Raw genomic sequence first — 26,281 nt, 5'->3', positions numbered from 1 at the left:
ACCCAGGCGCCCCTACTACAGTTTAGTTTAAAGGCCCTGCCTGAGCTGTCTGAACCAAGGGCCCGGGGCTCGGATAAGCTACAGAAGCCTTCGCAGCTGAATAGCCCCCCAAGGAAACCTAGAGCTTCCACACCACTTCCTGGGAGGGGCTGTTTCCTCCTCCAGCCTTGGGACCCTGGGGGTGAGGAAGTGGAGGCCAACACCAGCCTCCAAGCCAGGCCACACCAGGCTAAGTAGGTGGGGAGCTCCTTAGCTGGCTAGAAATGGAAGGCAATGAGGGTGACAGTGCACTGGGGCTGTAACCCCCACCCTTCTGGGCCATCCTGGGAAAGTTTGGACCAAGAATGCTACTTAACTGGGCTGGGTGGGAGGAAAGGGAGAGAGGCTGTCATTTTTACCCAAACGGTACCTCATTCCCTGCCTGAGAGAACCTGAAGGCATGGGGGTACATGGGCAGTGTGGACAGTGCCAGGCACTTCGTTAGAACCCCCATCGGGCTGCAGCAGCTGCCCCACCAAGGCAGTGGGTGACACCACCAGGCAGTGTGTATGCTGTTAGCTTCTTCTTGTGGCAGCCCCTTATGTGCACACCTCTTTCCCCTTCATTCTGTGTTAGGGCACAGCAGACCCTGGGGTCCATCCTTCCTGACCAGGAGGTTCTTGAAACCTAAGGAGATTCAACAGGTATGAGGACTTGTGTGAAGCCCTAAGGAAGTAGCCAGAGAACAAGGGGCTGCTGGGGGGGAGGGCGGCGCAGGCTCAGCACCCCGTGCGCCAAGAAGGGAAGGGGAGACCGACCCGTCAGGCTCTGGAGCCTTGGGGGATGGAGCACTGGACCCAGGGGTGTGGTGGGGACGGCAGTTGTGGGGAGAAGGGAATCCCCCCAGGATGTGGGGGGGGGGGGCACAGGGGATACATAAGGCTTTCCTGGTGGCCCCAGTCCTTGGCCACCTGCAAGGCACCACCGGAGTCCCCAGGCCCACTCCCTCCCCCGACCCCCATCACAAGACACCAGAGCCCAGGCAGTCATAGCAGGTTTATTGTCAGCGACAGCACCGCTAAGCTCTCCCAGGGGGCCCAGGCAGTGGCCGCAGGGGAGCGGGTAGGGGGGGTGGCCAGGGGCAAAGGGGATGCTGAGGTCGAGGCCTGGCCTCCTAGGCTCCGTGTCCCCTCTCCCACATCTCCGGGGCCAAGGAGCAGCAGTCCACCAGGCAGGGGCCATCCTAGGGGTGGTTTCTGTCTAGGTCTGTCCTGGCAGGCGGGGTCCCTGGGGTCTGGGCCAGCGGCAGCGAGGGCCGCAGCGCCCGTGGGGAGCAGCCAGGCTTCGCAGAGACGTGGGAGCTCTCCAAGTCCCCTAGAGACTTGAGGTGGGCTACCATGGGCCTTCCGGACTCCCTGGTCCCCCCCCCAACTCACCCAGCCCAGGAGAGCCCTGAGCCCTGCTCCCCAGGGAGAAGGACTGAAGTGAAGTACAGGAAGCGCACTGGGGGGGTCTCCAAGCACCAGGCAGGGGGCTCGGCAGGCAGCGTGGGGCAGGCCTCACGTCTGCAGCTCCAGGAGGCGGCTGGGCTCGGAGGGGGGCGAGCTGGCAGGGCTGGACCTGTGGGCCTCCCGGAGGTCCCGCAGCACCCGCAGCAGCTGGCCCAGTGGGTCCTCAGGGGCTGGAGGTAGATGCGGGGATGAGGGCGGGGCGGGCAGGGCCTCCTGCCCCTGGGAGCGGGGCCCCGCCCACAGCAGCCCCGAAGGGAGCTCAGGCTGCTGCCAGAGTCCAGAAGGGGCGACCTACCTCCGTCAGGGCCTGTGAGCACGGAGCCTGCCCTGGTGCCTGTGCTCAGCTCCCGGTGCTTCTCCCTGCGGGGGAGGGCAGAGTGAGGGCTCCCGGTGCCCTCACCAGGTAGGCTGGGTGACCCAGTGTGGGCCTCCTGAGCTGGAGGGGGGCCTCGGGAGTGGGGGGCTGACCCTTTCCGTCTGTGGGGAAGAAACCGAGGCCCAGGTCTTGGTCCCCTGGTCCCCTGCCACTTTTCCTCTTCCAGCCTCCTCCTCTGGTCCTCCCCACATCCGAAACGGGGGGCGGGGGGGTCAACAGAAGGCACCCCTCCTGTTTCAGAGGGCCCTGGGGAGAAGGGCCAATTGAGCCCTGAGAATCCCCAGTATTAACTGGCCGTGGAAACAGCTTCCTTCTTGTGGGGACAGGAAACTGACAATTCGAGCACGGTTCCTACACGGGGTCCACCAGAGAATCCCGGGCCCTCTCAGGGGCAATCCCGTGAGCCTGCATGGAGGGAGCACGGGTGGCCACGTGGACCCCACACTTGAAGTTCCTTAGCTGGGAATTGAACTGGCCTGGCCCTTGTGATGGTCTCCCTGATCCTTTCTGGAAGAGATGTGTCCCTGTGCTGAGAGCTAACGGCTCCTCTTACTCAGATGCCTTCCAGGTCCTGGGGGCTCGGTCTGGGCCCTTACCTGCTCCACCCACTTACTTATTCAACAGTTACTGTGGGAGAATTCATCTGCACTGGTTTTGGCCACCAAGCGCCCAGTAATTGGTTACAGCAGCCACGGGAAGCGGGTACAGCAAGGGCTAAGGACAGGCCACCGAGTCAGTGGATCAGAGGTGCTGGTGGGGCAGGGGGTCTGGTGGTGTGGGTGACAAGGAGGTGGGCGCCACGAGGAAGGTGGCCAAGGTCTGGAGGTGGGGCGGGCTCTCCAGGCAGGTGCTGTGGTTGGGACCGTGGGTCCTAGTCCCACAGTGGGACCACCTGAACCAAAGGTGGCTTGGGTTTGAATCTATGCCACTTCCTGGCTTAAATGGGCGATAACTGTGGGTTCCAGGAAAAGAGCAGACAAGGTGGTGGCCTCATCCTGTAGGTGAAGAATGAAGTCACCGAGCAAGGGGGCCAGAGTAGGGGTGGAGAGGGAGCTGGTGACAGGGCCACACCATCAGAAAGGAGGTGGCTGTAGAGTGGCCCGGAGGCTACTGTGGCTCACAGGGGAGCGAGCGGTTCTAATCTGAGTGCATGAGCTTTGAAGGTTTTTGAGGGAGAGAGTAAACTGCTGGAAACCAGGAAAAGTCACGGAGGAGAAAGGACAGTAGCCACCCCCCCCCAGTGCCCTGGGACAGGGGTGGGGGAGAGAAAACTGCCCCTTCCCGGCAGACTCAAGGAGGCAGTGCTCTTCGGAGGCACTGGGCTCTGAAAACTAGCCCCTGCTGGACGCCTCCTCCAGGCGTTCTGAGTCGCTGGGGTAGGGCCCCAGCACCCCGTTTTTTCCTGAGCTGGAGCCGGGGCTGAGAACCAGGGCATTAAACAGGTGGCCGAGGACAATCGCTGCACCCCAAGAGCACGACGGGAAAGCTGCACAGGTTAGGAGTCCGGGGCTTCTGCAGCCCATGGACCTTCGTCCTAATGTGAGGCAGTCTCAAGCCGCAGACACCTACGTGCCCCTCCTCAGGAGTGGCCGCCAAAGGCAGGAACGTGCTAGGCCCGATTTGAAGGGGGACACCAGCCACACAGAGCAGCCCTGAGCCCGAGTCCCAGCTCCGGGCCTCGCCTGCACATTCCCTGGGGCTGCATGGGCCTCCTCACCGCAGGGAGGGCTCCACACCCAGCAGGTGCCGGTAGATGAGCTGGGCCTCCAGGTCATGGTCGAGAGGGTCATTCCACTCCTGTAGGGTCACCCGCGACCGGGTCTTGTCACAGCCCAGATCTGGGGGCACAGAGAGGGCAGGGTTGTGGGCGGGCCCTGTGAGAGCTTACATCCAACTTTGTGCTGGTGCTGGTGGTCACCAGGCCCAGAGAGGGACAGGAATGGGCTCAGGGGCCCTGGGGTGGGGAGGAGGGCTCCTCTCTCTCAGGTTCAGCTCCTGAGCCCTGGGACACACAAAGGCAGAGCATGGGAGGCAGCACAGGAGACAACTCGGGGGACTGGACAACCTTCTGGAAGGAAGAAGGGAGCGGCCTAGAGCTGTAGGATCGCAAGAAGGGAAGCTGAGGGGTTTGTGCCTTGGAATGAGCTGGCCCTGCCACTTGCTGGCTTTATGACGTTGGCAGAGGTACTAGCCCTTGTTAAGCCTCAGTTTCCACCTCCATAAGATGGGCTCCCAGACTCTGCAGCCTAGTACCCCAGGGAGCCCCCTTTACCAATGACAAGGGTTATCACCGAGAAGGTCAAAGCCAGTGGCTGCAGGTCAGGCCAACCAACCAGCAACACCCTGGGAAAGACCTGCAGCTGCCCAGTCCCGGCCTGGAGACGGCGGGGGGGGACGACGACTCCAAAGGCTGAGCCTCTTCTGTGACTGGGGAGGAAGAATTTTGTGAAGCAGATGGAGGTTAAGGAGGAAGATCTTCACAGTTCCAGAACTGAGCTGTCTGACAGGGTAGCCACTAGCCTCCTAAGTCCATTTAAGTTTAATTAAAACTACAGAAAATTAGGGGCACTCGGGTGGCTCAGTCTGTTGAGCATCCAACTTCGGCTCAGGTCATGACCTCGCGGTTCGTGGGTTCGAGCTCCACATTGGGCTCTCTGCTGTCAGCACAGAGCCTGCCTCAGATCCTCTGTCCCCCTCTCTCTCTGCCCTCCCCTGCTCATGCTCTCTCTCAAATAAACATTTAAAAATAATAAGAAAATAAAATTATATAAAATTAAAACAAACTTTAAAGTCAGTTCCTGGGCCTCGCTAGCCGCATTTCAAGCTTAGGCGCATACGCTCACAACTAGCGCAGGCGCCGTACTGGGCGGCACAGACACACACTCTTTCTGTCATCACGGAAAGTTCTAGCAGAGGCTCCTCCCGGCCAGCCCTGTGGTGCCCCGGGTTCCTCCGCCCACAGCTCCGGTACCCGGCTGCCAAGAGGGAACGTGCAAACTTGGGGGCCCTCTTTCACCCTCGTCAGCAAGGAATTCCTAAAGCGTGCTCCTTGAACATTGGTTCTGCAAAGAACCTCATTCACTGGGCAAAAGCGGGCTTTCCCGTCAAGGGAGTCAGCGAGCCCTGGGTTCCAGGGTGTGAGAAATGGGATCCCAACTGGTGCTCAGGCCTCCTAGGGTCTTCCGTGTACCCACGTGCGGCACACACACCACACGGCACGTCCCAAACTACACTGGCACAGAACCCTCCTGGCCCAGAGCGGCCGCAGGGGCTGGCCTGCCTCCAGCAAGTTCCCGCAGACGCAGTTCCCGCCCCCCTTGGAGGTCCCCCCGAGCCAGGGCTCGGGGCCTGGAGCCCTGTGTGGGCAGGTGCAGGGCGGGGGGCCCGGGCCTCCTCTCCCACCTGACTTGTCCTTCTGGTGGCAACAGCTCCACTTGTCCCCGCGGAAGACACCAGGGTGGTAGGAGCCCAGCAGGCCAGGGTTGCTGATGCTGACCTTCCGCAGCGCTGACAGCCACTGGTTCAGCTCGTTCACGCACTGCATGCGACACCGGGGCGGTCAGAGGTCGCCCCCTCCAGGAAACCCTCCCTCCCTCCCAGGCACGCGGGCGAATGAGCAGAGCATGGGCCGGACTGCGGCCGCCACTGGCCCCCTCAGCCATCCCTGGGGCAGTGCACCCCCAGCTGACCGATACGCGGTGGCCCTGCTGTCCCCGTTTCCCCCCGTGGCTCTGGACAGTCATTTCCCGGGACAAGCCAAACCCCTCTGACTTCAGCCTTCCTTCCTGCTCCCTGTGTGCCCCCCTCAATGTTCTGTCCCTTCACAACGGTCCTGCTAAATGCCACCCACTGAACCCTACTTTGTCCCCACCTTCCCTCCCTAAGTCTCCATGTGCCCTTGAAAGCACTGCCACCATCTGACATCTTAAATATTTATTTCACATCCATCTGCTCCCCTGGGACACCTGCTCCACGACGACAAGGCTGCGTTCAGCCTGCCCCTGCCCCCCGACCCCCGCGGAGGACCGCCAGCGAACTTGCAGGTTCTCAACAATCGCTTTTTGGATGAGTGAACGAGGGAATGAGTGAATGAATGAATGAATGAAAGAATACACAAAGAGATGAGAAGGCAGTTTGAGAGCCTGCACTCAGAGCCACACACTTCCATAAACATGTGATTATTACATGTTGGTGACACACGCAAACACACAGGCACCAACACGCAGACTTAGAAGCCCCGTTTCCCGCAAACGTGTACAACGTGCAGCTCCAAATGATAGGAACGTACATGTCCATCCACGGGCCCGCGCACAGGCCTGCGGGTGGCTACCTAGACAGGCCCCGGGAAAGATGGACATGGCCCCCAGGTCCCCAGAGTCCAGGACACAGACACACAAGACACGCACACGCACACACGCCGGATCTTACACCCTATTGGACCTGATGTAGCTCACAAAGGGGTAGGAGATTCACCGGGGCCTCCGTCCAGCACCCCCAGGGGGCTATTCCCACAGCGCCCCTCCCCCTCTAGGGCCCCCCGCACACCCCCACCTTGCACTGCAGGTAGACCGTTTGGGGCTTGCCCGCATCGTCCTCGTAGATGACCTGCATGACGTGCGAGCTGCCGAAGCTCTTCTCCTCCACCTTTTCTGCTGCCCGGATGTTGGCTAGCTTGATAAGGGCACTTTTCTGGAATGGGCAGAGCAGGGAGGCTCGGGGTCCCAGCCAGGGCCCTTCCATTTCCCAGTTCTGGACCTCAGTCTCCCCTTCTGCAGCACCGCGGGTTGGCATAGAGGACCCGGCTCTGGGAGTGACCTCAGCCAGACACAGTGCAGACAGATGGTGACCGAGTGCCTGGCCTCTCGAGGGTTCCCAGTGGTCCCGGGAGGTCTGAGCGTTGGAAACGCGTCTGGACTCCCAGCATTTCCCAGGGCTTGAAGGTGGCACCTGCTGGACCAGGCCCTGTGCCTTTTCCCTTATGAATAATTTCCCAACTTGCCTTTACCTTCCCCAGCTCTGAAGTCACAACCCGCCTCCTGGCCCCTTCCCGCTCCACTCCTGCCATCATCCAATACGGTAAAATACAAACGGGACGGCAAGGAGAAGTTCTGCACCTAACAGATCTACATCCCTGAGGGGCCCCAAGCTGCTGACACTGAGCCTGTGCTCGTGGCCCCAGCCCCTCGTGTCTCCCATCAGAGCTCACCGGGGCCCTTAGCACACAAATAACCAGTCCCTATGGCCCTCTGGAGAGGACCCACACCCCCCAGCCTGGCATCCAAGCCCACCAATCCCTGCTGACTTAAGTGACCAGCAGAGAAGGGCAGTGCCGTCTCCTGGGAGGAGTGGGGAAACCTGGAGGGGAGCCCTGGGGTCACACATCTGAGCCATCCTGGGGCGGGGACTCCCAAAGGACAGAGGATGGAGGGGCGCCTGGGTGGCTCAGTCAGTTAAGCATCTGACTCTTGGATTTTGGCATCAAAGCCCACTTAAGATTCTTTCTCCCTCTGCCCCTCTCACATGTGCTCTAAAATTTTAAAAAATATTTTTCTTTGTTTTAATTTAATTTAATTTTTTTTTAAATGTTTTATTTATCTCTAGGAGAGAGAGAGGGACAGTATGAGCAGGGGAGGGTCAGAGAGAGAGGAAGTCACAGCCTGAAACAGGCTCCAGGCTCTGAGCTGGCAGTCAGCACAGAGCCCGACGCGGGGCTCGAACCCATGAACCGCGAGATCATGGCCTAAGCGAAAGTCGGACGCTTAACCGAGTAAACCACCTAGGCGCCCCTTGTTTTAATTTTAAAACATCTGGGGCGCCTGGGTGGCTCAGTCGGTTAAGCGTCTGACTTCAGCTCAGGTCATGATCTCATGGTTTGTGAGTTCGAGCCCCACGTCGGGCTCTGTGCTGACAGCTCAGAGCCTGGATCCTGCTTTGGATTCTGTGTCTCCCCCTCTCTGCCCCTCCCCTGCTCACAATCTGCCTCTCTCTCTCAAAAATAAGTACACATTTAAAAACAATTTTTTTTTTAATAGAGACAAGGACAGAGAATGTGCTGCCCGTTCTGGGGTGCATCTGCTGGAGAGGAGATAGGAGGGAGGCAGGAGGGGGTGGTGCTGCGCAGGGGGCGGGCGGGATGTGCCCACAACAGGGCCGAGCTCAATGCCGAGCCCAGAGGGGGATGAGGGAAGGCCCTGCCGGGCCCTGCTGAGGCTGCAGAAAATGCTAAGGGGACTCAGGGGCCAGGCAGCTGCTCGGAGTGGAATAAGCCAAAAAGCGAGAGGCCCGGGCTGAGGGGTCACCCAGGGAGCTCCCTCATCCCCTCAGTTCCCCCATTGGCTGCTCAGGGCCAGATGGGCATCCCCGGCGTTCCCGGGGCCTGACTGCCTGGGGCCCGGGTCAGCCCAGCTCCAGGTCAGCAGGTCCATCCAAGAAGCATGCGCTCCACCCTCCCTGGGAGAAAAGCACTGATGGGAGACCAGCCCAGGGCCGCAGTCACTCCACTGGCCAAGGTCCTGTCCTGTGCTGGGCCCAGGCTCTGCCCCCTCAGAGCGACCATCTGCTCTACCCTTGACAGCTTGGGAAGTAGGGGCCAAGGCCCAGGGGGGCTGAGACGTTTCCTAGGCAGACAGAGATCCTAATTCCATCATCTCCCAGAAGACCCCGCAGCCCCCCCACCCAATTCACACACCAAGAAGCCAGGACTGACACTGCAGCCGCTGCCTGCCCCTTGCCCCCTGTCCCTGGGGCAGAGAAGATTCTGTCCCATGGGTCTTTAGACTCTGTGGCTGACACCAGAGCCGGGTCCTATCTGGCTTTACTCTCAGATCCCCCTGGACCCTGGGATGGGCTCCAAGGGAGGGACAGGTGCCTCCAGGGTGTCATTAACCCTCAGAGCCCCGCTGGCCCGCCTCCTTCCTCACCCACCTTAGAGTTGGGCGTTTTGGCGAAGCTGAGGGCCTCGGTGGTGAGGGAAAAGTGGAGTTTCTTGAAGGAGGACATGAGAGGACCTTTGCCCTTGGTCCTGTGGATGAAGAGCGGCCCCTCCTTCACTGGCGGTGCCTGCAAGCTCAGCGCCCGCTGCAGGTCCAGCTCTGGCGGGTCAGGGAGGGAGGGCAAAACGTGAGCCCAGAGACCAAGTCCAAGTGGGGCTTTGGGCAGAGCAAACATCAACAGCAGGCAGTGGGCAGGGCCTCGAGGGGCACAGGCGGCAGTGGGCAAGGCGATGGGGCAGGGAGCCGGGCAAACATGACCAAGAGGCTGTGGATGCAACGAAAGAGGCACAGAGGTAGGTGGGGACACGGGATGGGACTGGGATAGAGCAGACAAGACCTGGAAGCTGTGGGCGGGGCCATAGGAGGACCGGGTGTGGGCGGGGCCACCAGTCAGGGGCGGAGCAAACGCGTGCCTGGAGCCTTTGCGGAGGCCTGCCTCTTGGGGAGCGCTCACCCTCCTTCTCCTCGATGTCCACCAGCTTGGTGATGAAGTCCTTCAGCTGAGCCACGCCCTGGCGCACGGTGGGCTGCAGCGGCTCCATCCAGGCCTCCTTGGCTCTGGAAGCTGGTGTGTCCATGTTGCCCACGTTCTGAACCGCCTGGGGGTTCAGGCTCTGCTGGGTCAAGGGCCCATCCCTGCAACCTCCCCCGCCCCACCACCAAATCTGTACTACTCCCACTGTAGAAACGGAGACAGAGGCGGCACAAGTGGTGCTCACGGGCCCGTTCCATCCCCACAGGGACTCAGGGCTGAGCACATCATGGGGTCGGAAGCCCTTCGGGACCTGACAGTTGAGGCTACTTGAGCCCAACCTGTTTAATATCAGCAGGTTTCATATCAGCCTGCTCCGCCGGGTATGACGGCCCCAGCTTGCGAATAAGTAGAGCTTGGGGTACAAGGCCCCCATTCACACACCGGCTACACAGCCTCGGGTAACCTCTTGCCCGCAGGGACCTGTTTCCTCATCCACATGAGATCGGTGACCATGAAAAGGCTTTGTAAACTGTAAAATGCGGTGCTACAGGCATTGCTGGAGCCGGTGGGGGCCACACTGCTGTCCAGGCCAGCCCTCCCCCCTCCCCGGGGCACCCGGCTGGGCATCGCGCCAGTGTCCGCGGGCCCGCACCTTGGCCAGCAGGAGCAGGGTGCGGCTGGTGCGGGCGTCCGCATGCCGCTCCCGCAGGTGGAAGAGCTTGGGCGCCATGATCGCGGGAGAGAAGAAGCGCAGGCACAGGAAGCTGGTGACGGCGATGAACGGCACGTTCTGGGGGGGGGGGGTGCGGGAGAGCAGGGGCTGGACTCTCCGAGGCCTGGACTCAGAACAGCCCGCTGGGTTCCGGTGCCGTCCCTGCCTCTCCCTCTCCCCACACCCCCGCCAGGCGCTTCTAACCACCACCGCCACGGCGCCCCCTTCCCCACAGCTTTCTTCCCTCTCTCCGCCCGCCCCCACCGGCAGAGGGCGCACCTCGTGCTGGGCGCTGGGGAAGCGCTCGCGCACGCGCCGGAAAAGCTGGCGGAAGGTGGCGCGGATCACGGCGGGGCAGGCGCGAACAGAGCGACTGAGCGCGCTCAGCAGCGCCGCCAGGTGGGTGCGCAGCGTCTGCGCACTCTGCTCCAGCACCTCGGCCTCGGTCTGTGGGCGGTGCAGCCCGGAGCACCTGCGTGGGCCCGCAGGGAACCCGCGAGAGAAGGTCGAGGTCAGCGCCCGTGCACACGACTGCACGGGACTCCTGGAGATAGGTGCAGTAAGGCACCAGCCGAGACGGGGGCACAGAGGCAATGCATAGGTGGGCAGAGCGACGAAGGGTAGACCCAGGCAGAAAAAGCCAAAAAAATGTATTTGCATAAAGGGCCTGACACTCCCGCCCCCAGGAATCACCCCCGGCCTCACCCTACATCCTTGACTTCAACTTTGCTGGGGTCCAGCTCCACGTACTTCTTCTCCTCAAACACTCTGTCAATGATGGGGCCCAGGACTCCGTGCAGATACCGCATCCCAGCCACCTGGGGGCGGCAGTGAGTGGCATAGGTCCTGTCTCCCACCTCCAGCTGCCTGCCCTCTCCCTGCAGCCGACCTCCCAGCCACCCGTACACCATCTGCCTGCTGTGTCTACTCAGGATAAAGTGGGGCACACAATGGGGACAGCGTGACAAACTGCTACCACAGGAATGAATGATGAGTGAATGACTGCATGGATGGATGAGGTGCGTTCTTAAAGGGCCCTGGGCACAGGAGACTGGGGGATAAGCCCCACTCTGCCTCTGGGCCCCCCTGAACCTCTGTCTCCTCATCTATGAAACAAAGACCGTATATCACTCAACCTCACCTTCAGAAAAGACTCCATGGACTTTGAGGCCAGAGAGTTGCTCCGGAACAGGGTGTTAGCCTCACCTACAAGGAGATATTCTAGTGGGTAGGGGTTTGAGAGAGAAGGGACGAAGCTTTGGGGAGGACAGAGGACCTTGGGGCTGGGTGACCTAAGCTGGCCCCTCAGCAAAGTACTTCCTTGCCACCTCCCAGCCCACTGCCCCACATCTGCCTTTTGCTCTTTCCTTTGCCCCCCTAATCAGACCCAGCAGCTTCCTCCAGGAAGGCTTCCCAGATTTCTCCCCTCTCAGCATCTCTGAAGTCCTTGGCCCCCACCTCCCCTTTCCACTGCACCCTCAGACAGGCCGCACCCTCCCAGGCCTCACTGGTACGACCCAGCTCCAGCTGGAAGAGCAGGTCCAGAAAGTCTCTGGCCAGTCCCTGCCCCAGGAACAGCTTGAGCAGGTTGGTGGCCACGTCCTGGCGGCATTCGGTGCTTGTTGTCTCCTCAATAAGTGCTATCAGCTGCCCTGGGCCCTGAAGGGGGCGGCAAGGAGAGGTGGGTTAGATAAGAGCACAGGGGAACCCAAACCCTACTCTGAGGGCCTCGAGGGACACGGGGGAGGGGGGGCTTCCCCACCAGATGGCGAGGGGCCCTGGGCATTGGTTAGCTCCTCACCATCCTGAGAACTGAGAGTTTTGCTCTTCGAAGCAGGTTTAGAAGGACAGGGATAACAGGCCCGCTGTCCCTGCACCCTCCCGCCTTCCCCCGGGGCCCCCTCACCTGGGTGCCCAGCTTCACCTCCCGGCACAGCAGCTGTACCAGGGGCTGGTAGCAGCCAGAGGGCAGTACCGTCTCGTCCCGCAGCCGCACCTCCAGCTGCAAGGAGCCCAGGTTGCCCCTGGAATGGGCAGCCTGTGACCTCTCCACCAGGAACCCAGGCCACCTGGGCCGTGCCCCCTCCCCCACTGCCTCCATAGTCCTGATGAGCTCTCTGCGCATCCCTGCACCCCTCCACCTCGGTGCAGCTCCCTGCACTGCGCCCCTCCCACGCTTTCCCCAAGCTGCTTTCTCTGCTCTGAAAAGCTTCTCCCTGCCTCCAAACCCAGGTTGACTCCACATGTTTTCACAGCCTGGCCCCCTGCCACTTTTAGGCGCCTTGGACTCTGCGCTTGACCCATGCGGACATGCGGGGTTCCCCAGCCTTGAATCTGTAAACTCTCAGAGAATGGCTACTCCACACATATGCTTCATACTGGACGCAAATCCCCAACTGTCATAACAACCTGCCAGGGGAAACTGAGGCTCGAGCAGGTTAAGTGACTTGCCACAGTGGATCTAACTGCCAAGCTCCCCTGCTCCCACCCCTCCTGGGGACAGTGCTGACCAAGGCTTAACCGTCTGTAAGGCCCCCATGTCCAGAAGCACAGGACAGTCACTAAGTGGTGCCGCTAGCACACGGCCTCGTACACAGCCAAGCGGTCGTCAAAATGGCTGCTTCTATGGAAATGCCTGCTATGGGACCCAGCCCCCCACCCTGCCCTGCCCTGCCCCGCTGCTGGTGGGCATGGGGGGGGGGTGAGTGTCTGGGGTCCTCTGCGGACAGGGTGAACCATCCGAGGTGGGGGAGACACTGCGAATCCTCCACTGTTGGGCTGAGTGGTGTGCAAGGAGACCAGAAGGCTTCCTGGAGGGGGCTGCCAGATTTACCAGAATAAAAATACAAGACACCCAGTTAAATCTGAATATCTTTAGTAGAAGCCTGGCTCCAACATCGCATGGACATACTTCCACTAAAAATCATCCACTGTTTGTCTAAAACTTGGCTTTAAGGGGACAGCTTGTATTTTATCTGGCAACCTTTTTCCTGGAGAATTTGGGGGGAGAGTCAGAGCTCTGGGGATTCGAACTGTGATCTGAGGTCTGCAGAGAGACCCTTCAAGGGAAAGGGTTCTGAAGGCCTGTTCCAGAATGTGCCAGAAGGTGAGAACCGGGAGCCCTGCACTGCCTTGGAGGACAGGGCTGAGTCCAAGGCTGTGAGACGCCAGCCAGAGGCGGCAGGACCGACCAGGATAATGGAGCCCGGGGCGCTGGGCAAGCGCGGAAAGAAACCCGGGGCTGCCTCAGCCCCTCCCCCGCACCACGCGGCCCCGCCCCCTGACGGCCCGCCAGCTGGAGCCCAGTGTCAGCGTCCCCTGCCCCGGGCCCCCAGCCCACCAGCCCCAGGCACTCACTCTCCCCGCCGATTCTTCGACTGGTCGGGCTGCAGCCGGAACCAGCCTTCTTCCTTCTGGGCCTCGCACAGTTTCTGGACATTGAACACCACCTGGGGGCAAGGCAGAGGCGGGGTGGGGGTGGGGGGCGCTGGATCTGGGATCCTCAGCGCTCTTCCTTTCGGGGGAGTCCCTTCTGGGGGTCCCTGAGCACTGGTGGCTTGTCCTCTGGAGCAGCAGCAGGGTGGGGTGGGGAAGGAGGGGAGGTGGGGGATGGTGCTGGAATGGAGGCAGGGCCAGGTGCAGCCAGCAGGGGGCAGGGTGCTCACTTTGCCCAAGAAGTCATTCCTGCTGACAAGGTCCCAGTCCCAGGCTTCCACGCACAGCGCCTCCACGGCCCCCTCCTCCAACTCAAACTCAAACGTCTCGTTCCAGCGTGGGTAGCACGATTTCTTCACGATCTGCCCAAAATGGGGTGAGTGGGGGGCCCCCAAGGCCCAGCCACCCCAGACAGCCTACTCGGGATCCCCGAGGGGCCTTGCAGCAGGAGAGGTATAGACTTCCTGTTCAAATCTTCCCCAAACTGGAAGAAATTGGGGCTGAGTGGGTAAGGCACTTGTCCAAGGCCACACAGCAAAAAGGTAACAGATTGCACCGAGAAAGCAGGACCCCACCCACTCCCCCTGCCAGGGTTGAGCCCACCGCCCCGGCTATTTCCTGGAGGTGAGGAAGGCTGCGTGGGGAGCCGCTGGACTGTGCGGACAGACCCCACTCTGGCTGTCTCGGCCCAGCCTGCCTGGGAGGGAAAGCCAGCTGGGGCTGCAGGGGTTGCTGCCAGAAGGGCTGGGATTTGCTGGGCGCCCTCAGACAGCTCACTCCACTTTTCTAACCCTCTTCTGTGAGACCCAAGTCCCAGACTGACCTCCCAGGTGACGATGGCCCTGGGCCAGACCCTGAGCCTGCCTCCCCCTTCCCAGCCCCTCACCGAGGTCTCCTGTGTCCGGCCGCTGTATCGCACTCGGACAAAGGGGTCAGACGCACCATTCCGGTCCTTCGGGGCCAGGTCCCTGGGGGGGGAGCAGAGCATCCACTTGTCACATGCCCCTCCCCAGACGGTGATCCCCCCACTGGGGGGGTCATCCAGGCCTGCTGGTAACTCTGCACAGCACCTCTCCTTTCTCTGGACCCCGATTCCCACAGTGTTCACCCCACGCCAGGCTAGGGATCCTCTGACTTGGCAGGTGAGGACCAGCTGCTGCTCTGGGAGTGGGGGGAGGGTGGAGCAAGCGTGTCCATGGAACAGCCTGGGCTGCACGCCCCCCCCCATCTGTTCCCAGGGCAGGCCTGAGCTGGAACCACCTCTCTGAGCCTCAGTTTCCCTTTCAGTAGAGTGGAGAAGATAACCCCAATAATTGAGATCACAGGCTTCTAGAAGGCCTGTCCTGCAGGGCCAGGGGGGCTGGTAAGCAACCTAGATCAGCCATCCTGCCCTCTCTCCACAGCTGGTCCTTTGCAAGGCCCAGAGCCCTCGGTCACAGCACCTCCGGCTCAGGACCCTTTGTGCAAGAACAAAGCCCACCCTTCTTCCATTCACTGTAAACATTAGCTGCTGCTCTTCCTGGTATTTTCAGCTTAAAACCTCTCACACCTGCTTTTCTTTCCTCCTCAAAACCGGCTAATAGAACCCAGAGCATGGCCTTGATGATCTGCCCAGAAGGATGAGGAGAAACGTTCTTTCTGCTTCTGCAGCAAAGGCAGCTTCGAAGGCCTCTCAGGATCCCAGCAGGGCCTGAGCAGGGGGCGATGGAGGCCAAGGCCCCTCACACTCTAAAGAGGGGTCTGGACAGACCGCTCCCCCCATCCAGGCTTCTGCTAGGTGGACAGGCTGGCCCGGCCGTTATGCCCCTAATCGTGTGTGAGCTAGTGTGCCGGTGTGAGCATGCGTGCAAGCCTGAGCGAGGAAGAAGGGGATGGTGACTGAGCGTGAGGGGTGGGACGGAGCCTCTGCCCGTCCACAGATTTTCCATGTGCTTGTGGCTCTTCCACATCCCAGCCCCGGGACAGAAAATAAAGCCCAGGGGAGCCACAGGCCTCATTTTCGGGACAGAGATCTTCCTCCCAGGGAAGCCGACCACCCACGCGGGGATCCGTTCAGCTCAGCTCCCCGGCTGGGCCCTGCCCTCCCGCCCCGAAGGCGAGCAAGGACCCCGTGGAGGTGGGCTGGAGCCAGAAAGGAAGGCGCTTCTCACGGAGAGTGTGTGACTCACACTCAGGCCCAGACGGGAGGGGAGCCCGCAGCTAAAAATACCCTGGGGGGAGGGGGACCCTGTCACAGGTGACTCAGGCCCACCTTCCCACCCAAGTCACTGTGCCTCCTGGAAAGAACCCCGCCCCTCCCATCTGCAGGTTTTCAGCAACTCCTTCCACCCCTCACCCCACTACACATCCACGCCGTATCAGGCCAAGTTCATACTGGAGTTAAAGGCAGCGGAAGCCAGTTCTTGGCACTGGGGCTGCACGTACAGAGTTTGGGGTCCCCTCTATGAGGCCCGAGGCTCCACCATTAGAACATGAGCCCTTCCCCCAAGAGACGTGTGCCATCCTCCTGTGTGGGGCCCTCCGCCCCCCTGCCCCGTCCCTCCCGTCCCGCCTCACCTGGCCTCCAGCACAGAGCAGCGCAGCAGCCGGCAGCCCCGCGGCCCTGGCACCACCTCCAGGCGCAGGTGGATCTCACCCTGCACCTCCTCATCAGGGTCGACCTCTGTCAGGTGCGCCCATCCGCTGAAACCTGTAGGGCCGGCGGCTCAGCCGGGTGGGGGGGGCTGGCCCTCTCCCTCGGCCCTGCCAGGCACCCCACGGCCCCTCCACCATCCCCTTGGGGTCCTCTCAAGCTCTGTGAGGTGGGGGCTGTTGTCCCCGCTGACAGATGGGGAAACAGGTTCAGCAGCTGAGCCACAGCAGTGGGAAGAGGCTTGATGAGCACCCCAACCTGGCGACCCTTATGTCCTTACTATCGTGCCACACAGCATGTGATGGCTCTGACCCCAACTCACGACGGGACCACCTTCTCTGTCCTCAGTTTCTCCATCTTAAAACAGTGGCTCGTGTCTACAGCTGCTGGAGGAGGGGCTAAGCCCAGATGGGGAAGCATCAAGGGACCGGCATTACTTGGGCCCGGGGACCCTGAGGGGCCGGCGAGGGCAGCAGGTGGGAAAGGCCTCTGGCCTGGCAGGGGCCTAGAGGCTCCATGAGTCAGCAAAGTCCCCCCCACCCCCGCACGCCTGCCCCGGCCTCACAGACAGGAGCAGGTGTGTGCCGGGAAGGCGAGCTCCTGGCCCGAACCCTCCCTGGCAGATAGGGACCCAGCCCAGAGGAGGCCCTGGGTCGCACAGTGAGGCTGGGGAAGGGCTCACCCCCTGGAAACAATGTCAGCACCCCAAGCAATCGCCGAAGGGGCCTGGCCCAGCCACAGGCTGACCCCTCACAGGCTTAGGACAGAGTGACACTAGACCCAAGCTGGGGGAACCCCAGGGCTACAGAAAGACCCAACCCGATTGGGAGGAGGGGTCTCTACACCTCATAGCAACGGAGCATAGAGAGGCCCCACCTTCTGCCTGCCGAGGCCTTAGGTCCCGCCACTAGCAGCGCCCCTTGGCTCTAGGGGGATGCAGTCCCAACCGGGGGGCAGAATGGGGCCCAGAGCCAAAGGCCAGGGTGCAGGAGACGGTCAGAGGCCCTTCTAGGGAGGGCAGACGCGGCTTTCCCTGAGCACGGGCCCCTGAAGCAGCCTGGAAGAAACATCCGGGAACTGGGGGAAGGCCAGGGACGAGCAGAGCAGAGCAGTGGGGTGAGAGAGGAGGGAGGCCGGGGTGGGGGGGCAGGCAAGAGCCAGCCACGGGCTCCCTCCCGGGGATCTTACCCTTAGGGTGAGCGGCCAGGGTGTCCCTGGTCAGGCAGACCTTCCCGATAACGTCGTCCCGGCTGGAGGAGGGACAGGGAGCCAGAGCTGCGCGGGGCTCTGTGGGGAGCTCAGGACCCCCCCTCCTGCCCAGTTTGGGGGCCCCATGGGAAGCAGGGAGGCTGACGCTCCCCTCACTCGCAGGAGCCTACTGGAGCAGGACCCACGACCCCCCCGCAGGCCCTGCCTTCTGGACCCTCTCGTGGGCATGTGCCACGCTTCTGCACATGGATGGACACATGTGCCTGCACCTGCCGAGCAAGCTCTGCGGGTCCTCCAGCTCGCAGCCCCCAGCGCACCTGCACTTGTATTCCTGCACACGCATGCATACGGTGCAGGGTGAGCACGGTGAGCTCCCCCCATCCCCACAGACACCCACATGCTCAAACCCTGATCCCTTCCAGACCCTTCTGGACTCCCCCTCGTGCCAGGCCATAAAGAGGATGCAAAGCGACCAGCAGTCCCAGCGGTGAGATGGGCCGGGAGGGGCGGATGGTGGGCCCTGGGCCCCAGCTGAAGAGTGGGGGCCCACCCACCTGAGGGCATCCTCATCCATGACGTAGAAGGCAACCGAGTGGAAGGTGGGCGGCAGGTGCACCTGGTACTCCTCGCCCCAGAATGGGCACAAGGTCTTCCACACAGTGGCTGTCCTACAGCAGAGGACCCTCAGCACCTGTCTGGGCCACCCGCAGGCCCCAGGGTGTGGCAAGACAGGGCCGTGTGACCTAAGTCCACCTTTCTCCACACCCTCTTCCACTCCCCAGGACAAGAGCTCTGCTATCGGATGGTTTCCCTTGTCCAAGATCCCATTGCCCATGATTGATCACTCCCTCCTGACCTTCCTCTCTGCCCTGGGTAGGGCGCAGGCCATTTTCCATTTGGGGGAAACTGAGACCACAGGTGGCCATAACTGGCCTCAGGTCCCATAAGGAGACAGTGGCAGAGCCGGGACCAGAAGCCTGGCTTCCCAACCTCACCCTGGCTCCTGATGCTGAACAGACTCACTGAGGGTAGAAACAGGGGGATGGCCAGGTTGACCCTGGAGCTAGACAGTCTTCCTGGGGAGCCTGGGAACCAGAGCCCAGAGCCTGAACCAGAGAGGTCCTGTGTGGGCAGAGCCTCGCCCAGCTCTGGCCAAACCCCCCAGGGCACAGTTCAGCTCATGGGTCTCAGCAGGGTATGCGGGGGTGGGGTGGGGGCGGGGTGGAGCTGAAACCCCCAGGGACCTGGATGAAGGCTCAGGGTGTCACCTTCACCCCAACCACTTCTCAGGTGACTTGAACTCTGGAGCCTGGGTTTCCCTGTCTGTCACAGAGACAACCAGAGCCATCCTGCCTGTCCCCCTCTTGGTATCGGGTTTGGAGGGAATGAGGCAAAAGTCCTGGGGTACTGTTTGCAGTGGGGGGGAAGAACCGCAAGTCTGTTAGCCTTGGCTGGCAGTCAGCAATGGGCGATCAGGTGGGCCAAACAGCAGGGCCGCTCTGGCCATGAAGTCCGAGGCAGAGGCCTGTGGTGGGGGGCGGGCACGGGACCCCAAAGACCCTGCCCAGAATCGTGGAGCCCATGGACACGTCCAGGGGAAGTGGCCCTTCTGGGTACAGCCTTTCTGGGCTATAACCACTGTGGAGTGTCTCAGGGAGAGGGATCCCCAAGGAAAAGCAAGGACCAGGGATGGGGGAGGAGCCCTGGCTTCGGGGTCAGCCGGATTTGGGTTCCAGTCTGACTTTGCCACCTCCTAGGTAGGTGACCCTGAGGAAGTGACTTAGTCTGTCTGAGTCTCCGGGCTCCTCATCTGCAAATGCGACTTAAAAATATCACAGCCAGCTCGCTCTAAGTTTCAAATGGGCTGCAAATGGTTTAGCACAGGGTCCAGCAGGCTGTACTCCATAAATGACAGCTGCTGGTACTAATCGTCATCCTCTGTCCCCTCTGAGGGCTGTAAAGATTGTACATGGGGCATCCGGGTGGCTCAGTCAGTTAAGTGGTCGATTTCAGCTCAGGTTATGATCTTGCAGTTTGTGGGTTCAAGTCCCGCATCGGGCTCTGTGCTGACAGCTCAGAGCCTGGAGCCTGCTTCAGATTCTGTGTTGCCCTCTCTTTCTGCCCCTCCCCCTGTTCACGCTCTGTCTCTCAAAAATAAATAAACGTTAAAAAAAAAAAGAGCAGAGGTGGTGAGAAGCCCTTGGATATAATCCCTGGATGGGCATCAAGGTCAGTAATTAGCACGAGGAGTAACAGGTCGTCGGTGTTTCTCACCTCCAAGCAGGTGTGTCAGGGCATTAGCGTGGGGTGGGGGGGCCGGGGATTAGGTGCTCCAAGGCCTCCCTCTCTATACCCCCCACCTCCCCTACCCAGGTTGCAGCCCTACCTGATGATGGGCTCATTGTCCACCTTCACAATGCAGTAGGGGTCGCTGCTGCCAGTGCTGCAAGACAGAAGGCCAGGGAGGGGCAGACTGACGGCCAGCCGCACGCGGGGGGGTGAGGGTAGGGGCTCCCAGGCTGCTCAGCCCTCCCCTCGGTGACCCCAGGAAAGACAATCAAGGCCAAGGTACGGGGTCTTGGGCTGGTGCCTTAAGGTTCCTCAGGCCAAAATGTGTGCCCCACCATCAGTGTGGGAGGCACAAAAGCCCCCCTGCCCAGGTGCAGGGGAAGGGGAGAAACAGCTCACTTCCCCTCCTGCTCAGGAATGGATGCCTCCTCCTGTCACCCCTTCCTCCTGCCCTGCCCTGTGACAGGTAGCGAACAAGGAACAGCCCCAGGCAAGCTGGAGAAACACCCATCCTCAGTACCCAAGTCAGCCCCTGTTTTCTCCTCTGAGCCCCTGAACCCTTGCCCCTTGCCACTGCTGCTCCTCCAACCTGGACTGTGTGGCCTACCTCCCAGCCTCCCCTCCCCTCCCCGCCCCCAGAGCCCCGCCCACTCCCAGAGGCAGGGAGCAAGATCTCCCCTTGCGTCCCCCTGCCTGCGAATTCTTCATCTTTCTGTCCATCCCAGGCCTGCTGGTGAGGTACTATCCTCAGCTGCCATCCCCACCTGACTCCCTGAGTGCAGGGGCCACTTCTGTGTCCCCCAGGGCCTAGGACAGGGGACCCAGGAATGTTTGCTGGATAAATGAATGAATGAACAAATGTAACAGTCTGCCCCCAAGCTCTTGGCCACCCGGGAAAGAAGGAAGGGGCCACACGCAGGACTGCTCAGGCGCCCTGGTCTCCGTTGGTGGGGGATTTCTGGGGCGGAGGGCGGCCCCAGCCAGGCCTAAGGCTAGTCTCAGTCAAGTAAAGGGGTGAGGCATGTCTTTAGGCCCAGTGTCCGTTAAAAGGAAGTGTTATTTGCGTGCTAGAGGTTGGGGAAATTCCAAGTCCTGCTTCCCTTCTCAAAAGGGGCTCTTCCTGCAGAGGAAGCCACGAGATGCAAAGTACTCCAAAGGTCCTCCTAATGCTGAGCGGAAATGTCTGCCAAGACTCAGTTCCCCACACAGCACAGTGAGGCCATGATGGCGCTCACAGCTGCCCTGATCTTGCATGAGGGCCAGCCCATGGGAGGGGTTCCGCAAACATAGGCACCCCCCTAGACACCCAGCTCTTGGGCCTGGAACCCCGCCCCCTGTCATTTAGGAGCTCCCTCCTTCATAGACCCCCTGAGAACACACCAGCTCGCATCCTACTGCCCCAAAGCCAGGGGACCCCAGGCCTCCAGCAATCTGGGCCCTGTGCGCCCCAGGAGCCAGGCAGAGCTGCAGGGCTCCCGCAGCTGCATGACGTGTATTTGCACCAGGAACTAGGAAGGAGGAGACATGGGTGTGGGCTGAGACCTCTGGGGGTGGACCCCTTCTACCCCGCCTCTACCTCCACCCCTGGCACCCCTGTAGCCCAGCTATGCCCACAGCACAGTTGTCACTCAATGAATGGATCGCTGAATGAACAGTGAGATCTGGGGCTTGTGTTACAGGCAAGGTCGCGGGGTGGGTAAAGGCCAGGAGGCTGGAACAGGCCTGGCTGTGCAGAGGCAGGATGAGCTGGGGGGCTGGGTCACGGCGGGGTGGGGGGCGAAAGGGCCGGTGCCAAGAGTGTGCTGAAGCCAGAGGCCCAACCTGATCGCTGGCCAGCTGTTGCGATCTGGAAGCCCTGCCCAGTGCCCTCTGCCCTGATGAGTCCCCTGGGCTGGTCCCCTGTCTGACTTCTCCTTCCCCAGCCTGGTACTTGCAGGGCCTCTATATTTAGGCCCTTGGCAGTTTCCAGGCTGTGGAAGGGGAAGGATCAGGGCAAACCCTGAAATAGTTCCGGTCCCGTCCCCAGGGCCACTGGGCGTGGGAGCCAGTCAGTCATCAGTCATTATGAGACTTAGCTCCTGTGTGGCTGACCCAGGCACCCAAGGATGGGAGACGACGGAGGGAAACGCAATAGGAACAGGTGGGCTCTAAAAGCTGTCAGTGATGGGGAGCACAGCTGTGCTCTGTGCCCTTAAAAGAACAAAAAGCCCATGAGTGGAGGTGACGGGGAGGCAGGCAGCAGCTGTGTGATAAGATCTCCCTCCTTAGAAAGGTCTCAGTCAACATGGGCCACTATAAAAGGTAGTGAGCTCCTTGTTCTCAGAAGTGTGCAAGCCCTGACTGGAAGAGATGCCACTCAGGAGACAGGCTGATAAGGCACAGTGAGGCAGGCTCACCACCACCCTGCCTCCAGCACTCAGTGTGGGCCTCCAGTGATCTCCAAACCCACCACCCCCATCCTTGAGCCAAATCATTTGCATGGCATTTGCAAGGCTCAGTCCCCACAGAGCCCCACAACAGGGCTGCAAGCTGGGTCCAGCCGGGATTCTCGACTTGTCAGCAGCAAGAGTGGATCTGAACGCTGACTTCCCTACCTAAATGCGGTGTGGCCTTGGCTAGTGACTTGCACACTCTGATCCTCAGTTTCCCTTTCTACAAATTGAATATCTACTTTATAGGACAAATAAAAGGATTACCTGGGAAGGCCCTCAACACCCCTTATTCTCCCCTACTGTGGGCCAGGAATCGCCCAGAGCCCCTGGAATGCGGAGATGAATGAGTCAAACGGTTCCTATCCTCACCCCCAGGCTCCCCAAGAAGCAGCAATTGCTACCAAGGGCTTCATCCTAACTGCCCCCAAACTGCTGGAGGACACAAAACAGGGGCAAATGAACAATCCTGCTGGAGGGCACCAGGGAAAGCCAGAGCTGAAGTCTGAACGGGGTCCTGAAGGATGAATAGGAGTTTTCTGGAGGACTCTGAAGGGGAGTGTTTGAAGGCAGAAGACCTAAACATGTGCAAAAGCAGGGCCAGGAAGAGCCCAAACCTGAGAGGCTGAGGGGGGTAGGTCACAACTAGATTTAAGGGCCAGATGCCAGGTCAGAGCCACTAAAGGGAGGGTGGAGGAAAGGAGGTGAGGAGAGGTGAGTAGGGAGGGGGGCAGGGCTAGGAAAGAGATCCTGGAGGCAAACCAACAGGCCTCGGTGGCCACTCCCCCAGGGATGGAGAGCCAGGGCCCCTGGGTTGGGCAGAGGCGGTGCTGCGCAGAGAAGCCAGCGCCTGGGCTCCCCAGCAGACTGAGCCCACAGCCTCACCATCCAGGGCTGGGGCAGGCCTGCGGCCAGGCACTAGGGCCTGCGGGGATGGGGAGGGAGGTGACAGACGAGGGGACGCTCCTCCCGGCAGCCGCCGGCAGCCATCAGCCAGAGGAGGCCAAGCTGACCTAGTTACCGGTACCAGCGAGGGGGATGGATGCTCAGAGGCTTGGCCTGGAGGCTAAGACCCTCCTCAGAGTTCTTCGTGGCTCTCCCAGAGACCACTCAGCTCCGGGCCCACCTACACCCCCAGGCACTGAAACCCACCTGGAGAGGTCCCCTACAGCCCCCTCCCTCATCCATTGCCATAGCAACTGCTGAGCCTGGCCTCACCTGGCCCAGGGGGCCTTCAACTAGAACTGCTCAAGGCGCTGAGTGAGCAGGGAAATTCACAAGGGCCACTGCACAGAAGGAAGAGATGCCCTTGCCCCAGCCTCCTACACCCCTCCCTGATCACCACCCCTTGGCATCCAGGTGTCTGCTGAGGAGACAGGGCTGGGCAGGAGAGGGGTGGGGTGGGGGGGCTCCAGACAGTAGACTTTGGACCCAGTGCTGCCTCTGGGCTCCCCTTCCCCCACACCCTGCTCCAGGCAGCCAGCGCACCAGGAGCTTTGTGCTTATGGGATTTTTTTTTTTTTTTAAGATTTCATTTTTAAGTGCACTCTACACCCAACCTGGGGCTCGAACTCACAATCCCAAGATCAAGAGCCATATGCTTTACCGACTGAGCCAGACAGACACCTGGGTGCTTAAGGGATTCTGACCTCCAGTCTAGAGAAGGGGAAACTGAGGCTTCAGAGATAAAATGCTGCTAAGGCTGTATACGAGGGAGGCAAGGATTGGATGGGGCAACTCAGTTCTGGAACCTACTGAGAAAGGGGCTGGGACAAGGGGCTCCTGAAACCACCTCAAGTCTGGCGAGGGACCAGGGAAAGCCCTAGATGTTGGCGTTTGTTAGGAGCTCTTGACCCGAGACGGTGCTCAGCCATTGGAGCCAGCATTTCACGTCTCTGAGCCTCAGTTTCCTTATTTGTAAAATGGAATGATGAGAATTGCCTTGCTGGGTAGTTGTGAGGAGGTAAGGCCACCACATGGCTCAACTACCCCATCTTTGCACGGTACCGGCCTCCCGACCCATAGGTTCACCCTTCATGCCAGCGCACAGCTGGAAGCCCCGGGACAGCCCCCGGCCCCCAGAGCCCCCAGGACGCGTTTCAGGTGCACACTCCCGGGTACTAAAGGTTTCGGAACTACTGAGGAAGACCCCTCGTTCCAGGGGGCACTCTCACCTCCTCCAGCCACACCCCCCGCAGTTCACTGAGACATCTCCCTGCGAGGTCTCCCCCACGCTCAGCCCCTGTCCTGTTAAAGCTTTACCCTTCCCGTCTTGAGCCGCCGATCGCCCCCTCCCTGGTTACTAAGGCCTGATAGACCCCCGTCCCCTCCCTAGTCCACGGCCCTTCCCTGTCACCCCCTGCCCGGTGCTCGCGACAAATCTTAACCGTCCCCATTTCCCTTCCAGTCCCCCACCGCGACCACACTCGCCACACCCTCGCCGCTGCTCCACTTGTGGGCGGGCCGTGCGGACCCCAGAAAGGTTAGGCACAAGGGGCAGCGCCCCTCCCCAGAAAGTTGAGACCCCCACCCCCGGCGGCGCTCACATGTCCTTGGCGGGCAGGTTCTTCCCCTCCACGATGCGGATGGACAGCGAGCTGCGCTTGGCCATCGCGGGTCCGCGACGCGGGATGCGGGCCCGGGGGAGCGGGACGCCGCAGGGTCGGGTGCAGAGGGCCGCCGGCGCGGGACTGTGCGCCGCGGGGGGCGGGCCGTGCCGGGCGCTGGAGGTAAGCGCGGGGGCGGGGGGATCGCTTCCACTTCATTCACCCCCGCCCCCGCCCCACGTGCGGGGGCCAGTGAGCCCAGGCGGGCCAATCGGCGGCTGGGGCTCCCCGGCGGGGGCGGGGCCGGCGGGGGCCACCTCGCTCATTGGCCGCCTGGGGGGAGGGGTGGGGCCTGCGCCGAGCTCTGTTGCCCTGCTGGCTCAGGGGCGCGGTGGGGCTAGGGGGCGACGGTCGGCGCCCGGTGGCCTGTGCCACGGGAACGTGTGAGCGGCGGGCGTGGTCTCAGTGCCAGCCCCCAGGTGCACGGGGGCTGTGGGCCCTAGTGTGTACTCATAGGTGCGGGCAAGTGCGGGGACACGCGGGCAGGGGACGTTGGAGGAGAACAGCCCTGGCCACCGGAGCCTGACGCGTGGGACGCCCTGCGTAGGCGTAAGATGAATGAATGAACAATCGGACGAACTTAGCAAACAATATGTGTGTTTATGTTCGAGCCACCTGGACACCGAAGGAGGCAGCGAGAGCCAGGGCGGTCCAGAGCTTTGGGGACAATGCACTTGAGTCTGAAAGACCAGGAATCTTTTTGAGAATCTGCTTGGGAGGAGGGGGCTTTTTTCAGTGATCACTTCACTTAACGCCCCCTCCCTCCCCAGAGGTGGGGATTTGGATGTGGCGCTCAGGTTTCTAGAATTGGCTCCTTCGTGGTTTTCTCCCAGACTTCGAGGTCACAGTCCTGGGACTGGCACAGCCATAACTGGCCCTGGGTAGCTGCCCCTTCCCCCCTCCGCGAGGGCACTGTCTGAAACATCACTGCAGACTTGGATCCTAGAGCCAGCTTCACCACTCCCTTGCTGGGTGGCTCTGGGTAGCTTTCTGAACTTCCATGAGCTGGTTCCATTTCATCACCAGCAAAGAGGGGCCAGTGATACCTGCCAAGGATGCCCAGGAAACACTGTATGTGTGGGTGCCTGGTGCAGGTTCTATTTTCTCTTACCTTCTGTTTTCTTTTCCTATTTTGTTATTTATACAACACATGCACACTTTACCAAGTTCAGACATTGAATATTTACAATGCTTCCTTAAAAAAAAAAAAAAAAAAAAGGGTGCCTGGCTGGCTCTGTTGGTAGAGTATGTGACTCTTGGCCTGGGATTTTGAGTTCCAGCCCCACCTTGGGTGTAGAGATTATTTTTTAAAAAATCCTTTCAGGGGCGCCTGGATGGCTCAGTGGGTTGAGCATCTTCAGCTCAGGTCATGAGCTCATAGTTTGTGAGTTTGAGCCCTGCGTCGTACTCTCTGCTGTCAGCGCAGAGCCTGCTTCAGATATTGTCTCCCTCGTTCTCTGCCCTTTCCCCGCTTGTTCTCTCTTTCTCTCTCCCTCTCTCTCTCTTTTCCTCTCGCAAAAATAAAAAATAAACATTAAAAAAATGTTTTCAGGGTTCCTGGATGGTTTAGTCAGTTAAGCACCGGACTTCAGCTCAGGTCAAGATCTCACGGTTTGTGAGTTCCAGCCCTGCATCC

The 26,281-nt window shown here is 60.7% G+C and overlaps 1 protein-coding gene across 1 annotated transcript; it reads right to left on the bottom strand.

Moving 5' to 3' along the window:
- Positions 1-1,022: 1,022 nt before the first annotated feature.
- On the bottom strand, positions 1,023-24,741 carry RASA4B (RAS p21 protein activator 4B). The gene is made up of 21 exons (XM_039243548.1): positions 24,586-24,741; positions 19,708-19,764; positions 17,876-17,989; positions 17,301-17,362; positions 16,037-16,169; positions 14,367-14,448; positions 13,711-13,842; positions 13,403-13,494; positions 11,952-12,069; positions 11,554-11,704; positions 11,187-11,251; positions 10,751-10,863; positions 10,325-10,517; positions 9,986-10,123; positions 9,313-9,457; positions 8,791-8,957; positions 6,418-6,555; positions 5,269-5,404; positions 3,584-3,704; positions 1,786-1,850; positions 1,023-1,660 (listed from the first exon to the last, which is right to left on the bottom strand). Exons 1-21 carry the CDS (start codon positions 24,648-24,650, stop codon positions 1,539-1,541), a joined length of 2,409 nt encoding a protein of 802 aa, XP_039099479.1. The 5' UTR covers positions 24,651-24,741; the 3' UTR covers positions 1,023-1,538.
- Positions 24,742-26,281: the final 1,540 nt, after the last annotated feature.

The sequence above is a fragment of the Hyaena hyaena genome, unplaced genomic scaffold, assembly GCF_003009895.1.
Source record: "Hyaena hyaena isolate Hyena2069 unplaced genomic scaffold, ASM300989v1 scaffold_228, whole genome shotgun sequence".
NCBI lineage: Eukaryota > Metazoa > Chordata > Mammalia > Carnivora > Hyaenidae > Hyaena > Hyaena hyaena.
The sequence above is the reverse complement of the archived record's forward strand: the minus strand, read 5'-3'. Positions and strand labels throughout refer to the sequence as shown.